This window comes from Stegodyphus dumicola, chromosome 2, assembly GCF_044657685.1.
Source record: "Stegodyphus dumicola isolate Sdum_Otavi_A_Nest chromosome 2, ASM4465768v1".
NCBI lineage: Eukaryota > Metazoa > Arthropoda > Arachnida > Araneae > Eresidae > Stegodyphus > Stegodyphus dumicola.
This window is the reverse complement of record NC_140769.1, coordinates 88451141-88469053: the sequence shown is the minus strand read 5'-3', so window position 1 is coordinate 88469053 and position 17913 is coordinate 88451141. Positions and strand designations below refer to the sequence as shown.

The 17913-nt window shown below is 31.3% G+C and overlaps 1 protein-coding gene across 7 annotated transcripts in view; it reads right to left on the bottom strand.

The window, feature by feature from the left end:
* Iml1 (GATOR complex protein Iml1) overlaps positions 1-17913 on the bottom strand; it is a 283312-nt gene that overhangs the window by 225721 nt on the left and 39678 nt on the right. For all 7 annotated transcript variants that reach the window (XM_085810857.1, XM_085810858.1, XM_085810852.1 and 4 more), the window contains exon 7: positions 5725-5935. In XM_085810857.1, coding sequence (XP_085666983.1) covers positions 5725-5935 — 211 coding nt within the window. The remainder of the gene's footprint in view (positions 1-5724; positions 5936-17913) is intronic.

Genomic DNA, 17913 nt, shown 5'->3' with positions numbered 1-17913 from the left:
TTTTCCTTATTTTAAAATCCATCACTTTTATATCTGGCATATGCAGCATTGGTATTCAAACAGGAGAATGAAATTCCCTGACTTTTCCAGGTGTAGTTCATGAAAATTCCAGGCTATCCGCATAGTGTGGGTTGGCTGTGCTGAAGACTAATTAATTATGGTACCACTTGAAAACACAAAAATTTGCCAGTTACATATGACTTCATTTAATCCCCCAACAGGAATTGTTTCCTCCTCTAAGGATTGAGATTAGAATCTACCCAATCGGGATTTAAAAATGTCTTTACTTCAGATATTTTGCAGCTAAAGGAAGAAAGAAATTTATTTACTGTATTTGACGGCATATTAAACGCACTTTTTTTCCTAAATTTGGTCTCAAAAAAGTTACCTGCATCTTATACGTGAAGGACGCAGTCTTTTACGTGAAGGTAATTGCATTCAATAATTGTTTATTTGGCTTTTATGAAATGTGAGAACTAAAAGAAACCACACTATTGAAACTTTTTTTCCTTGTGTGTGGCTGTCTAAATAACGGTGCGTCTTATATGCCGTCAAATACAGTAATTATATTTTTAAATAAATTCAAGTATTTTATATTTATATAGCAGCATACATAAGTAAAAAAATATGTGCACTATATATTGTGATGGTATGTCATATTACTGCTAGAATTCGTTTCACAAGTATAAGAGAAAGTTGCCTGAAATATGAAAGTATTACTAGTTAATAATATATAAATTTAGAAGAAAGAGGTCACATTAAATGGTATGAATAACATTAATATGAAATAGAATAACATTAATAGAAATTTGATCTTGTGCCTGAACATATATTGGAAAACAAATAGGAAGCTGTTCATGTTATCCAATAATGACAATTTTTAAATTCATAAGGTATGTCATATCTTTTAAATAACATAACATTTAGTTACATATAGATCCTCTTTGTCTGCCCAACTTTTCCTTATTTTAAAATCCATCACTTTTATATCTGGCATATGCAGGGTTGCCACTCAAACAGGAGAATGAAATTCCCTGACTTTTCCAGGTGTAGTTCAAGAAAATTCCAGGCTATCCGCATAGTGCGGGTTGGCTGTGCTGAGGACTAGTTAATTATGGTACCACTTGAAAACACAAAAATTTGCCAGTTACATGTGATTTTATATAATCCTCAGCATTATTACTTAAGAATTAAAAACTGAATTACAAAAATCAACGGTATTTCGGGGAATATATATAGTAAATGGTTAGCCTAGATGACTGATTATTATTACTATTTTACTGCAAAATGACCAATAAGGTATTTAAGAAAGAAGAAAAAGGTTTAAAAGATTTTGTTTTATAGGAGAATAGGAGGGAGGAATTTACTTTCATTCAATATGCACTGCACATGTGAATCTCTGGATTTTCAAGATTACTGAAAACTTGCTTTGTCTTTCTAAAAGACAATCTGATTGGCTCTGCAAAAACTGGTTCCTCGCCAGCTGTCCGAATGATGCTCACGTGACACACGATTCCCCAAGAAAGAGATTGTTTCCGACATTGGTACGAAAATTGCTTTTTGGAAGATCGCAGTATGAAATTCCCTGACTTTTCCAGATTTTGACTAAATTCCCTGATTTTTCCCTGACATTTTTGGACAATTTTCGAATTCCTTGACTTTTCTCAGTTTTTCAGGTTTTCCAGGTAGTGTGGGAACCCTGCATATAACACAAACATAAATTTCAATCTTATTTTTTGTATTAAAAATGAGCATTATACGCCTAAATATATGATGTATTTTTCTTAAAAACTGTACTATTCTATTAAATAGATTAAACTTCTATTAAATGTATTTGATAGCACAGATAATGATCTACTTTGAAATAAACTAGATAACACTTTCACTTAAAATTAATTAGGTAAGAATTCTGAAAAACAAGATGAAGGTCCATTAGTGATGGTTTTATTCTTAATTATATTTTGTTTAATAATAATAAAAATATGAATAACATTATTGTTAAATATTTTATTAGTAAGCAAGAAAAAAATTGATGAAGACCCCCCCCCCCAGAGATACATGGACTATTCATATAAATAATTTTTTCTGATGAAGGCTTAAAAAATTGGTATGTGCTAGTTATTTGAGGATGGAAATTGTTTTTTAAATTTATACATATTAGATCTAGCTACTATACACCACTGACATTAGTTATGATAGAAATTTTGTTTAAGATTCCAACACATTTCATACTTACACAGGGTACGTACACATTTCTGCACACGGAAATTAAGTACTTTTAAGGACCATTAATGAAAAAATTAAGGACCTACATATGAGCAAATGGGAACTGAATAAATTCAATTAAAAATATTATTCTATGGCTGATTTTCCTTTTTGTAATACCATTCTAAAAATAAAATAGATCCTTGAGTAGTATGCATTATTACTAAACATGAATTAATTAACATAATTATTAATAAGTTTGAGAATAAAATAAACTGTATGAAATTTATCAAGTAGCATTAACTATTTTACACTTATAATAGTTGGACATATTTGAAAGAGGATAAGTGACATTTACGTTTTACTAATAGTTAGCTTTATGTCGATTTTTTTTTTTTTTTTATATCTCATTCTGTCACATACTTAGTCAGTCTAGAGGTTTAGTAAATAGCAGGTAGATTTTATGTCAAAAGGCATAGGTTAAAATGAGAAGTAAGATCATAATAAGCATGACTCATAACAAAAGACCGAAGGTTGTCTAGAGAGAGACCTGCTCATTAGAATAAACCTGAAAGGCCTGATGTAGACACAGTTGGGAAGTGTTTAAAGTTAGTCAGGCTCTGCTTGATGCAGTTAGTGTCATAGCTTTGTGCAGAGTTATAAGGGGTAGTAGCCCAGTTAATATACTTTAATGTTCCAATAAGCAATTAAAATACCAGAGATGATAGGTTGTTTTGTATTATTTTTAAGTTTCACTAGATACAAAGAATAAGTTTTACTTGAATTTATACATTTTTGTGTTTTACCTTGTGACCAACAGTGAGTGTTAATGAAAGGCAATAACTTGCTTTAATAATGTAGACATAATTTTTAAGGATAAGCAGTTAGTTATAAATAATTAAATTAGGTAATTAGATAACCTTAGTCATAATGGATTTACATGCCACTACTAAATTTTATTTTTTAACAATATTTGTTAAAAAAGCCTATTAAAATCAAAAGCTAGTAAATTTTCACAGTTTAAAATATATATAATTTATGACATTGGTTCTTAAACTATATTAAGATAAACATTAAAAGCTACAAAACATTTATGTTTTGTAACAACAACACTCAACAAAATATTTATGCTTCATTTTAATTTGAAGCCTTCCCAAACATTTTGGCTAATTTATATTGATTTCCTTCTCTTTAAGCATCTTTTCCAACAATTAGAGATTTGTCTCAATATGCAAACCAACGCTCTTGCTAGTTTCTGTGTGCTTATCTTCTAACTTGTCAACCTCTACACAATGTACCTATGAGGGTTTACTTGATCTGGTAATAGTCCTAAACCCTCGACTGAATCATAAACTGAAAGGCTGAAATCATAAACAACAGGTAAGTTACATAATAACAACTGCACAGATCTTTGAAGAGTAATTTTCTTTATCAATTTCTTTCTTCAAGAAAAAGAAGAGAGAAACTACTCAGTTTCTTTCTTCAAAATGTTTCCTTTTCATTTTAGAATTTTTGAATCTAACTAAGAATTTCTGTTATTCTAAAAAATACTAAATGCATTTAGAATGTATAGAAGAAGTAGCTAATTTTATTCCTTTAGTAATATAACATTCAGAAGAAATATGAAGTATATATGGTAAGGCCCGGTTACAAAGCTGATGTGGCAGAATTTTTAGAACTTAGTGACACACCGAACAACAAAATCTAGAAATAGCAAAATTTTTAGAATTTAGAGCAGGCATTGGAAACAGAATTTAGAAAGGCACTAGGCAGCAGAATTTAGGATCCACAGAGACTGCATCAGGTAGGAAATGCCTAGTGCCAGCTATGTGTTGATGCATTAAGACATATTAGATGAATCTTTTAAATTATAAATTTTCAATTTCTTTATTAATAAAAAAATCCCTTTCTATAATGTCTGGCCATGTGATAAGATTAAAAGCAGTTTTGATATTTTCCATACTTGTGTCTAGTGAGAATTAGAGAAAATAAAAGGAAGATAAACATGTTAGGAAAAGATTCTAGTATCAGAAGTAACAAATTCAAATATTATGTTTTCATTGTTCTTCCAGACGTTCTCCAAAAGGTAAGAAATTCATTGCACACTTTCTGTAAAATACATCCATTACATGTTGATACCATGGAGACATTTTTCATTTTGTCACATAATTCTCGAATCTTCTAGAATCATGGGTCTATAAATCTTGTCTTCAAATCCTTCTAAACTTTCCAAGCTGCAATGTCTAAAATACTAAAGAAAAATTATCCCTACAAATTCTGCAACAGCAAAAAAACAGAAATATTTTGAAAAAAAAAAAAAGGATGGTAAAAGTGTAGAATTAATTTTATAGAGAAAATTGATGCATATTCTGAGAATTTTGCATATTCTGAAACGGAGAAAACGCTTACTATGAAAAAATTAAAAAGACTTTTTAATTAATTACACAGCTAATTTTGCTCTTGTTAAGAGCTGTTTCGTAAATTACGCTTTATAGCATTACGCCTTATTTTTCAGATTCATAATAAAGTATAAGAAGTTGCCAAAATGAAACTTTATAATATGACAGCAAAAAATAGAGATGTTTCATTTTAATGTTATTTTTTAAATATAATTTCAATACATTACCATTATTTTAATGAAATTTATCAATGTTGTGATGTTTTAAAAATGATCGTCTAAAAATTCTCAGATCTCGGAATTAAAATTTTTTTATAGAAACCGATCTTAAAATCGCCAAAATGTTGACAAGTCGCCAAATTTAGAACCGTCTAATAAAAGAATTCACATCCCCAAAAGTAAAAAGTTGTTTAAGATTTCTGTATTAGAAAAAATGAATTTCAAAATGCTTATGTTTCACTTCTTGCTTAGAAACTCGAGTATTCCATCATTTTTATTAGAAATAGAAACAAATTATAACCCATTCAAAAGATAACCATATGTGTCAGTGAATCGCCAAAAATATTCCTCGAAAATGCTAATTAACACTCAAAATCGCAGTCATAAAAACAGACAGAAATTTCAGATGATTAAAATTAAGGACCTTCTGCTGATTTTGGCCAATATTAAGGACTTTTAAGGACCAAAAATTGATTCCAAAAAATTTAGGGACTCTTAAGGACCATACAAACTCTGACTTATATGCTGAAAACTGCATTAATGTAACATCTCAAACATTTAAATGAATGTAACATCAATGTTAATGTAACATCTCAAACATTTAAATGAATGTAACATCAATGTTAACGTAACATCTCAAACATTTAAATGAAACAAAAAAGCAAATCTTGTAAGATAAAAATTTTTTTGTCTATATGTAACAAACTTAATCCCCCCAGTCTAAGACTGAGATATACATAATGTCACAGTAAAGTATAAATTTCTGTCACAGTAAAATATTTCACTCACAGAGATAATTTACTTTCAATGAACTGTTATTAAAAGCAAAATCTCTCTTTCCCCCCCCCCATAAACAGTGAATAGTGCTCTGATATATTTATAAATGAAAAGAAAATAATCACCTTCCACTTAGAAAATAGATCAGGTAAAAAACCATCAATGGCCTTTTCAAAATATAGGTCTCCATTGATGTCAAAATCCCACATTTCACAACTCATTTGAATAAACAGGTACACCATACTACTAGCAGATCGAAAAACAACTTTAGTATCATCTGTAACGATTCCAGAAGCAACTCTTTCACCCTGTATGTACATCTCAAAAACTTGACATCTATAAGGAAAAGATATTAATAGAGATACAAAAATACACTTTTAATTCAACAAAAATCATGTTATATGCATGAAAAACAACTTTAGATTATGCAGTACATTTACATTAATGTATACAAGATGTTGTAAAAGACGATTTGGCCTTGCTGTCCTAAATATTGATTTCATAAATGTATGTCCAATTACAAGCCACCTAACTGGTATAGCAGTTAGTGTCACTAACTGCCGAAAAATTTAAAAAGCTGCTCATTAAGTTAGTTGTATAGAACATGACAATCCTTGATCACTCCACTTGCATCATAAATTTTAATGAAAACACTTTTTAATGCAATTTTATTTAATAATACAATATTGTTACTTTCTGAATACTTTATCATTGTAGTTTTGATTTTCTATAATCTTGTAATATTTTTATACAATTATTATTGCTTTCTATTTTATTTTTTTAATGGTAATTTTATGGTTTATTTTGTGTTTAATCTAATTTATGCCCATGTCTGGCATTTAAGTGTTTATTTGTTGTACATAATTGTAGATCTTTTAATTACGATTACAATAGCTATGAGATTATAAAAATAGTTCAATTAGAAAGTGAGATATGTGTAATTTCATTCTTAAAGGGCTTTAACGACAATTTTTGTCAGCGAGTTGGCGACATTTGTCAATTTCTCAGCAACTTTTCAGCAATTTTTTGGAAGATTTTAGAAAACACATTTTCAAAGCCCTATCCCACCTTTTCGAACCCTTCCAGAAGTTTTCAGAGCCCATGTTGCTGGGTAAATACACATCAAAGAGCTAGGTAGTTCACTTGCATATCAGCTGTGAGACTTAGTAGTTAACTGAAGTACGAGTCAGGGTTTACCCTGAAAGTGATTTAACCCTTTCATGGGCCGTGGGAAGATTACTTCCCACCTACATGATCCTGGGATATACACCTGTGGGAAGCGCAAAACCCACTATAATATATTGGCTTTGGTATTATAACGTTGAGAACTCTATTTCCCACTTCAGTATTGTGCTGCCATCTGTGTTTAATCGATTGAAAACAGAATTATCACATGTGTTTTGAAAGTTGGAACGCGCTGTACGAGATCTGTTCCACTGAGGCACACCTGTTTTGATTTGACATTTGCACTGTTATACGATTCTGCTACAAATGTAAGTAAAACACTGTTTTTATTATAATAACATTTTCTTATTTTGGGTATTTCTGCAAGAACTATCTAATATTGAATAATAAATAATGAGTGAAAAGTGAAAATGCTATTGCATTGTGTATAAAAGCCCCGTGCAATAGGTATGTTGGAAAAATTAGAATATTTTTGAAAATACATTTGAAAATAACATTCAATTCTACTGAGAAAGAAAAGGATTATTTTGGCATGATTTTTACCGAGGAAATTTTACGGAATATTGTTGACGAAACTCATATGCAAAGCAGCCTAAGAAAAGGAAGAGATTGGATCATACCACAAAAGACATTATCCTCAACTGGAAAGAAATCACATCAGAAGAATTGAAAGCATGGGTAGGTATGCATATACTCATGGGTATTCATCAATTGCCTGAACTGAAAAACTACTGGAGCACAGACCCTATTCTCAGTGTTCAGTCAGTAGCAAGAATAATAATCGCAAAAGGTGGTATACTTCCCACCCCTAGAATTTAAATGTAAACAAAAAAATTTGGCAAAATAAAATATATTTCCTTAAATGCTATTGTTTAGTTGATAATGAAACATAAAAAATGAGAGAAATTCGAAAGAGAAATAAATGGCCCACGAAAGGGTTAAGGAATATTACGATTTATTTCATGTGTTAAGAAGGTACTGCTAAATACCTGTATTCTTCTTGAGTTATTTTCAACTATTATTGTGCTATGTGTGCTACTCATTGAGCTTATTTTCCTAATAAATTATTTCTTCCTGCTTCTCTGGACTTATTATTTAAAGAAACATCAACAACCACATAGCTTGCAACACCTAGTGTCAGAATTAAGGGTTTCTTTGAATGCCAATAACCAGGAGGATGGATTAAGCTAAAAATTAGTAACAAAACAACAGCAGCTAGCAGGGAAAGAGCCATCAAAATGTAAAAGGAAGCAGCAGTAAATGAGGCTGAGATAAGGAAGGAAATGAGATGAGAAATGAAAATCTCCATCGACTGAAATGCTGCTAAGATGAGAAAAGAAACTGCAGAAATGAAGGAGAGTATTATCACCATTGAAGAGAAAGTCACCAGTGCTATGAATAAGAAAGCAGCCACTGTAAAAGAAAAAATAGAAATAGAGAATGTTACTTAATGGATCTCTGCTGAACAAGAGACTAGAAAAAGAAATTCTAAGACTAGAACAGAAATTTACAGAGTTTTATCCATAAACAAAGTGCCAGCTCAACTGCTTTGAATAACATTCAGATATCTCGTCCCACAATTTAGTTCTGTCAATCAGAAACAGAGTTAACCTCAATTAACAGATTTAATTAAAAGTACGGAATTAAATGCTACATAGATTAAAGTTGCAAATCGTTTAACAGAATTTAAAGATGTCTCTTCAACCATGCCTAGTGACGTTGGTTACACAAATGTGACACAATATCAGACAGACACTGAAAACCCTTCACTTGTCAAGCAACATCCTTGGTGTCTATTTGCAAAACAAGAGCTGAAACAAGGGAAACATCTGAAGGAGATGCAGGGCAATGACATTATTGACCCATCATGTAGTTCTTGAGCATCACCAATCATCTTAATTCGAAAGCCAGATTAGTCAACAGAAAATTGAGATTTCTACAGATGTCTAAATGACATTACAAAGAAAGACAGCTACACATTGCCTCAACTCAATGACACCTTAAACAAGTTAGCAGGAAACAGAAGATCATAAGCAGACTGTATTTACTACAGGTCAAGAACTCTGGCAATTTAAAATAACATTTTTAGGACTGTGCGGTGCCCCAGAGACATTTGAATGTTTAATGAAGGCAGTTCTGAAAGGACTGTCATACAAATACATATAAAGCATGCCTTATACATCTCAAAAACATTATTATTGTTGGATACACTTTTTAAGATAACTTGGAAAAGTGTGTAAAAAGTACTATATAAGCTTATAGAAACTAATTTGAAGCTCAGTCCCATGAAAGTTAAATTATGTCATCATGCAGATAACTATCTTATTCATATTATTTCTGCGCACAGATCCTGAGAAAGCCGTTCGTGACTGATGTTGTCTTCTTAATTTATCAATTTCTCAGTATCTGCACTTATTACCAAAGATTTGTCAAAGGTTTCTCTCAAATCACAAGCCTTTTACACCACCTAAAACAAAGCAGAAGTTTTTCATGAGCTAATGAGTGTGAAGAAGCATTTAAAACCCTGAAGGATGTTTTGATTCCTCTGCTGTGTTGACTCATCCCCAACCAGAATATGAATTGAACTGAGAAAGACCCAAATGAAAGATTCTGAAATGAGGCTGTAAGGTATATTTTAATAACAGTTCTCTTAAGTTAATGCTTCTTTCCTATCGTACCTAGCTTCAACTTACAAATCCCTACCAGAATAAGTTTTTAGAATCGTGTCAAATGCAAATGAGAAGGAGAACAGTATTTAAATCAAGTTCAACTGACTTCAACAGAGAGAGAGAATAAGGATATGTACTTGATTAAAATTGATTTTCAATAAAGAAAATTTTCATTTAAAAATGTACCAAAAAAGCGCAGAGACTTTTTATATGACCCAACAGTTCTTACGAATATTCATTTCTTATGTTTGAATTGGACTAATTTAAATAATAAAAATGCATTTAATTTATGATCCATATACAGGGGTGTTTGTGGGACCCCCAAAAAAAACCCTGAAACTTTTACAGACTTACTAACCGACATTTTGGAGTTTCGAGAAGGGGGGGGGAGAGAAATGAAAAATTACAATTATGAAGTATTGAATGACCTAATTATAAAAGTTCAATGAATTACTTTTTTTGCAAAATTAATAACCATAAATTTTCAAACATATAAACTAATACATTTTATGTAAATATTTTAAATTACCTGAATTAATTCTTTAAAAAAAAATTATCTAATTTCTGCTGCTTTTTTTTATTTTCTGATGTTTGTGGGCTTGTCTTTCTTTTGTGGTGAACTTCATAATTGCAGGAAGGTTGACTTTTATTTTCCTCATTTACAGTTGAAGAAATTTCCTCGAGAACTGCACATGCAGAGGTAGAAGCAGTTTGCTTTTCTGCTAATGTAGAAGGTTTTTCAGAGACTTTTATAGGTGACTCATCTGAAATACATGTTTTTAAGTCCTCTTGATATGTTTTCCAACTTCAGTTCATATTCAGTAAGAGATCTTTGTGAATTGGATCAGTCATTGGATTTTTTGAGCCATATTTTTCACATGAGGTTTCTTTAAAAGCCATTAAATCATATTTAATAGTCTGCACTGCATCTAGGGAATCAATCTTAAGAGAGGTTCTATAGTCAGTGACAAGTGTATCTATTAAGTTGAATGCACTTTCCACTAATGGGCCATGGAAGCAGCTAAGGCAGGCTTTGACCAATTTAGCCATTGTAGGATACTTATAATCATTTGTGAAATCATCTTTTAAATTAAAAACTTTAGACCAATATTTATCAATTGTACACTTTACTTGATTTCCACTTTCATCAGATGTGTAGAGCATTTCTTTGGTGATATGATTATCACTCTGGTATAACCTTATTTCAGCTTTTACTTTTGACTTTTCATTATCACTAAAAATATGGGACATAAAAGATGATAATTTTTCAAAAGCTAATATTGTACTGGTTTTACCTCTTAGCTCTGGATCTAATGCTGTAAAACTAATTAGATATGAATTTTTAAGGGGTAATTTCTGTTTCATATGCTGTGCTGTATTAGTCTAAGCTTTCATCAGAGAAATTTGGAATTCTTTTGCTATTGGATGATTTTTTGATAATTTCTTCAGGAGAGTAGAAGCTTCTGCACCAGTAAATTGGGAGCTACATTGAAAGAAAGAGAATTCTCAGCGATAAACAAAGTTATTAATACCTCTTGGCGTGCTTTTCTTGTCACTATATCCAATGGCCGAGCATCAGTCTCCAGTAAGTCATCAGTATTTTTTGAATTAGCATAATTACTTAAAGTCATTGAATGTCTAATACACTTTGAATATTTTATGTGCGTCACAGTTTTAGAATGATTTGTGAAAGCCTTGAATCCTTCCCCACCATACTTCAGCAGTGAGTTACAAAAAACACAATATGCTTGTAAAGCAACATTTATTTTCTTGCACCATGTGCCGATGGTATTCCCATTACCATCTCTCCGTTCAATCCAATTCCACCTAAATGCATTCCGGACACCTTCTTCTAATTGCATAATATCACTATTTATATCGAGAAATTTCATAGTGAAATTCTCTTGCGTACATAAATAAAAAAAAATATTTCAATAAACGAAACGAAAAATTTGCACGTGCATCAATAAATGAAACGAAAATTTTACACAGTGGAGAAAAAAAAGTTGAGAAGCGATCAATGACAAATAGCTCATACGGCGAAAAATCCCCCTTCTCTACTTATTGGCGCCACGTCAAGAAAGATAAGACCTTTGAACCCAGAGTCACGTGATCGCACATCTGGTTGAACGAAGTCTCTCCCTTTTTTTTCTGCCGCGCCTACTTGCCGAAAAGAATCCAGAAGAGAATGTCCGAGAACCGGGTGAATGAGTCATAGCTCACAATAAGGAAAGAACAAAAAAGAAGTTTTTTTCCCCCTTTTCACACATTATCACTGCCTTTGGAGAAAGAAAGGAAAAGTTTTCACCACACACACTGACCTTGCATTTTCTGCTTTCAAAGCAAACAAAATTACCCAGATCAAAATAAATAATTCATTATTATTCCTACTTCCTTTTGAACGATGATCCCCGGAATTTCCGGGTATCGAAGTTCAAAATCCCCGGAGCACAAACACCCCTGCATCTAATTAAAAATATTCAAAGTTTTCATAGAATGACATTACATTTTTTTAATTATTTATTTCATATTTTGTAAAACATTAATGAATTTTTTATTAACAAGCTCAATGATCTGAAAGCAAGCAGTGGCGACACTGAACAGAATAAAACATTTTTATCTCAACACACAAGACTCTGTGGGTAATTTTACAGATATGCCGTTTTTAAATATTTTGTGATTTTCCTGTTGAATTGAATTTTATGTAAGTGCAAAGCATATGATCTTTAATAAATAAATGCAAAACAAAATTTATAATAAAAAGATAAAAAAAGTTTTATAAGCCATCTTACTAAGAAAAGTCAACTTTCATATGATAAAGTGAGAAAAGACAAAAAATAAAAGAAATGTATGCCGACACTTAATACTACTGCATCGGAAATCCTAAACATATGCTGCTATGCTGCTTTTAAAATTCTTGTGATTTTGCTATTGAATTGTACGTAGAGTATGTGAAAAGAAAACAATGTTTAATAAAGCTAGAAAAACATAAAAAAAAAAAATTGTTAGAAGGAGTGAGCAGACTGGAAGACTGTGAGCTCAGTGAGAGTGCGAAATACCTTTACAAACACATCTGAGTGACCCGTAAAATCTGAAAACCTTTCAGATTTTTTTTAAGTCCAAGGGGGCTTTGTACCTTAGCAACTATAGTTTTCATTTTGTGATTTTGCGTCGGATCACTCTGAATGTCCGTTTCACTTTTCAAACTGTTGCCATCAAATATTATTGCCCTGTATTACACTTGAAGAAATTAAATAATGAATCTGCATAAACATATGTATGTTTCTTGCATTGTCATAAAATAATGGTACCTAGAGCCATCAAATTTTGAATGATGTAATCTAATTGCGAATATGGGCATCTAGAAGCCCAAATTTGAAATCTGAAATTTGTTTTATTATCAATTTCATATTTTGTAAAACTTTAACAATTTTTGGTTAACAAACTCAAGGGTTTCAAAGCGAGCAATGGCAATGTTGTATAGAAAAAACATTTTATCTCCACTGCGTAAGACTATGTATCAGAAATTTTAAAGATATGCTCAATTTAAAATTATTTTGCGATATTGCTCTTGAACTGAATTTTATGGTTTAAGTGCAAAGAACATGATATTTAATAAATAAAGATAACACACGAAATGTTAAAAAATACCCCTTTGGACATAATTTAAAATCTGAAACCTTTCAGATTTTTTTTTAATTCAGTCTGATGCTAGTATTTTATATTTTGAAAGTTTTTATGCTGAATATATTCAGTACTCTTCTGTTATCAAGACTGCATACAGAAATGTATGCACGTGTGCATGTGTGTGTGCACACAAACATACAAACACAGTACACTGCACGAAAAAAAATGGGACAGTTCTAGATCTCCCATTCTACTGGGCCAATTGATGAAATTCAAATCGAGTTTTCCATGTCTCAAAAGCATGACTTAAGATATGTATTAGATTTATATACAGCATTGTTCTAATATAGGTATTTTGACACAAAATTGGACTTTTTCTGAAACAACATGCCAGTCTTTTTCCATATTTTGATTGATATTTTGATATGACTCAAATTATGCCAAAATGCCAAATTTTGTAAAAATCACACGAGTAGTTTTTAAAAAATTAGCTCTCTAAATTTTAGCTCCTCAAAGTTAATTGAACTTGGCATATATCTGTTAATATATCTTTTTTTTTATTATTATTAAACTTACTTGAAGCCTTCTTCCAGAATTCGAAATTTAGGTTTAATCCAAATATAATTCACACATTTTTTACGATTTATTTTAAAAATTTGTATTTTTAAATATTTTTTATAAATTTTTTGAAAAAATTTTGTATTATAAGCTATCAAATTTTTTACATAATCTTAAAGCAAATGTATTTCTAGGCACGTCTGCAAATACACACACAGGTACAGTTATACCTCATTTCCTCAAATTTCATTAGAGATATATTTCTCATTCAATTAATTCAGTTCACACTTCATGGCAAAGCAAAAATACATAAAAACTCAAAACATCTTCATTAAAAATTGTAAAACACAGAAAAACATAAAACACCAGATATAGTTAAAACAGTTTTTAAAAAAACACACACAAAAACTACCAAAAAAAAAAAAAACAAGCAATTTGGCCGGTGGGCATGAAGGCAGATTTTCCAATGCACGACACTGAAAGTTTACTTTTCGTCATACTCGGCAAAAAGACATTGATGGTGCAGAAATTGACATAATTCACTATTCTACTGAGGTTCAAATGTAAACAAATGGTGGTTCGTTAGACTTAACTTGTCAGTTAAACTGTTGATTATACTGAACTAGAACTATTGCGTACAGATTAACAAAAGGCATAAATACCTTAACTGGAACATAAAACCCACATAATTCAATCCCTTTTAAAGCAATTAACGCAAAATTTACAATCATATAAGAACAAAACAACTAAGCTCACAGACCCATTTAACAGAGTGGGAATATATACATATTTGGCACAGCCGAATGTAACGAAAAAGCGATATGCACAACTACAAGTTATAGCAGCTTCATATATTCGTTTTTGAGTTATGCAAGATACATACATACGAACAGGTGTCAAGACATAGAATTCATTTTACAATCCTTTTTGGCAAAAAACAGTCTTTTATTCTGTCCATACATTCACACAAAAACATCATTCAATTAGCTTCAAAAGCAGATGAAGTGGATATTTTCATTGAAATATGATGCCTGAAATTTTTTTGGATTGCAATACTTCCTTTACTTCGTGCAAGGAAGTAAAAATTAATTAATTTTGCTCATTTGATATAAATAAAAAACAAAATAAAAACTCAAGTAGCGCGGCAACATCATAAAAACGTTACAAACTGGTCGCGAGTCATAATGCAAAAACGTTGCAATATGTCGTCTTTAAAATGCCCAGATGTCCGCGAAATTCCACTGTTTTGTGACCGATGCAAAGACAAGACGTCTTTATTACGTCTTTACAGATGAGGTTTTTGACGCATAGACATCGTTATTGCATCCTTCGCAGGTGATATTTTGGTTGTGAGAGCATTGTATCACGACATCTTAACGATGCCTAAATGTTCACAAAATTCCACCTTTTTGCAACAGTTGAAAATGTTGTTATTATATCCTTGTGTTATATATTGATTTATGCAGAAAAATAAGCTTAATAATTAATATATTTCTTTTTTTAATTTTGTATTCCTTGTATTTTTCTAAAGTTTAAATATTTTATCATTTCCTGAAAACCAGAAGATAATATAATTTTTTCCTCTAGCCTTTGCTATGCACAAACCAACAAGCCTCTTAGGCTTGGGTGAAAAACAAGCCTTAGAGGCTTGTTGGTTTGTGCATAGCACTGAAGGTGTAATAAGTATGTTTCCTCAGGTGCAGTTTTCATTAAAGAATTAACTACTAAGTCAAAAATTTAACTACGAAATCTTTATTTAATAAAATAGGAGAATTTTGCTTCACTTAAGCTTAACAAAAAGTAATAATCTTCACAGACATTAAAACACTGAATTATCGTAAAGGAGATAACTTACATACAAATATAAGTCATACATCTTCAAGCATACCTATTTAGGCAAAAAGAAAAAACAGGAACATACTTTGACACCGTACATGAAAAGAGAAAGTACTAACTGAATTAGACCTTTGGCCGTGATATAAGTAGGTAGGGTGAAAATCGAATACACCGCACGTAGCTAAGGTGAAAGTCAAATATACTGCATTGCTCACGAACTTTAATTTCTCTCGCCAATATATATCTTGGCGCATGTTCGTTTCGTATGCCTTTCGAGTTTCATTATGCAAAATACCTAAATTTATACTAACATTGCCCCTGTTTTGCTAATGAAACTCATACCAATTGCAATTCATTCCTGCAAAATTGAAATTTAGCTTTAGGAATTGGTTTAGTCATAATATCAGCAACCATTTGCTCTGTTGAAAGATAAGCAAGTTTTACTATTCCTTTGTTATTCAAGCCGCGTATATGATGAACTTTTGTATCAATATGTTTTGTGTGCGAACTGAATTTTTCAGATTCTACAAGTCTTATAGTAGACTGATTATCTTCAAATACCTTTATCGGTAGAGTTTGGGGTAGATTAAAATCTTCTGTTAATTTTAATAGCCATAATAGTTCTTGCGTAGCTTGCGATAGTGCAACATATTCTGCTTCTGCTGAGGATAAAGAAACACAAGTTTGTTTTCTTGAAAACCACGAAATACAGTTTTTTCCTAATAAAATAACACTTCCTGATGTAGATTTTCTATCTTCAATATCTTGTCCCCAATCAGCATCTGAATAAACTGTAATATTAGGTTCTTCACTCAATGAAATTTGTAAGGATAGATTCTTTGTTGTGTTTAAGTATCTAATGATTCTTTTAACAGCATTGCAGTCCTTTTGACGTGGATTATTACACCTTCTGCTGAGTATGTGAGTTGAAGCTGTGATATATGGTCTTGTGATAGACGATATATACAAAAGACTTCCAATAGCTTGGCGAAATTTATCATTTGAAGTTAGGAAATTTTCTTCCTTGTTTAGGTTATAATAGTTTGTTTCCATTGGTGTGCTTGCGGGTTTCGCTTCTTCAAGTTGAAATTGCTTGACAAGTTGATTTATTTTATTTTTCTGTGATAAGAGATAACTTCCATCTTCAATGCGATTTATTTCCATGCCTAAGAAATATTTAGCTTCACCAAGATGCGTTATTTGGTAATGTTTCTTTAAATCATTAATTGTTTGAAAAATTAGTCCTTCTTTTATAGAACTTATTAGGATGTCATCAACATATACTATTAAATTAATTCTTTTATCAGGAACCACTTTTGTGAAAAGACACGGATCTGCTTTGCTTTGACTGAACCCAAGATTCTTCAATGTATTTGTAATTTACAAACTTTATGTCTTTCTTCTGGAACCACGAATCCTTCTGGTTGTTCCATATATATTTCTTCATTTAAGTTGCCGTACAAAAAAGCTGTTTTAACATCTAGTTGATGTACCGTGGCATTATTATACGCTGCCCATGCTAAGAAAACTCTTATCATAGTGTGTTTCACTACTGGTGAAAACGTTTCATCATAATCACTGCCGTATTTTTGAGTAAATCCTTTGGCTACTAAGCGTGCTTTATATTTCATATTTTTACCAGTTTCATCATATTTTGTCTTAAACACCCATTTGCTGCCTGCTGCATGTTTTCCTGGTGGTAATTCTGTAAGTGTATAGGTTTCATTTTCTTTTAGAGAATGTATTTCTTCTTGCATAGCCTTGATCCAAGCTTCTTGTTCACGTTTTGGTAAATTTAGAATTTCTTCATAAGCTTTCTGGATCTTTATTTTTAGGTAAGATTGAGAGAGAATCCTTTCTAAGAATTTTTCTCTTTATAAGAGAATCTTTCCGATGGGACCCCTTTGGTTGATCTGCTAGAAACCCTTCTTTCTACATTTTCTTCACATTTAATTTAACTTTCTTCACATTTCTTCACATTTAATTTAACTTTCTGAATCTTCTGTAAAATCATCGCCAAGAGATTTTTCTTCATTATTTTCTTCATCTTCTTGCGAATTATTCAGGTGAATTAATTCTAAATCTTCAGCATTATTTTCTGCATGGTTGTCATATAAAGACGCATTTTCTGAAAATGTAACAGTTCTACTTACTATTATTTTCCTTCCATCTACATAAATCCTGTATCCCTTACTTCGTAAATCGTATTCTACGAATATTCCTTCTTCAGCTTTGTTGTCGAATTTACGACATTTTTGTTTGTTCACATAATAAAATGCTTTACAGCCAAATACTTGTAAGTGACTTAAGTTTGGTTTTCTACCATTCCACAATTCATATGGTGTTCTATCTGTGGCTTTAGTAGGTAACCTATTTTGAAGATATGCGGCAGTAGCTGCTGCTTCAGCCCAGAATCCTTTCGGTAATTTAGAGTTTATT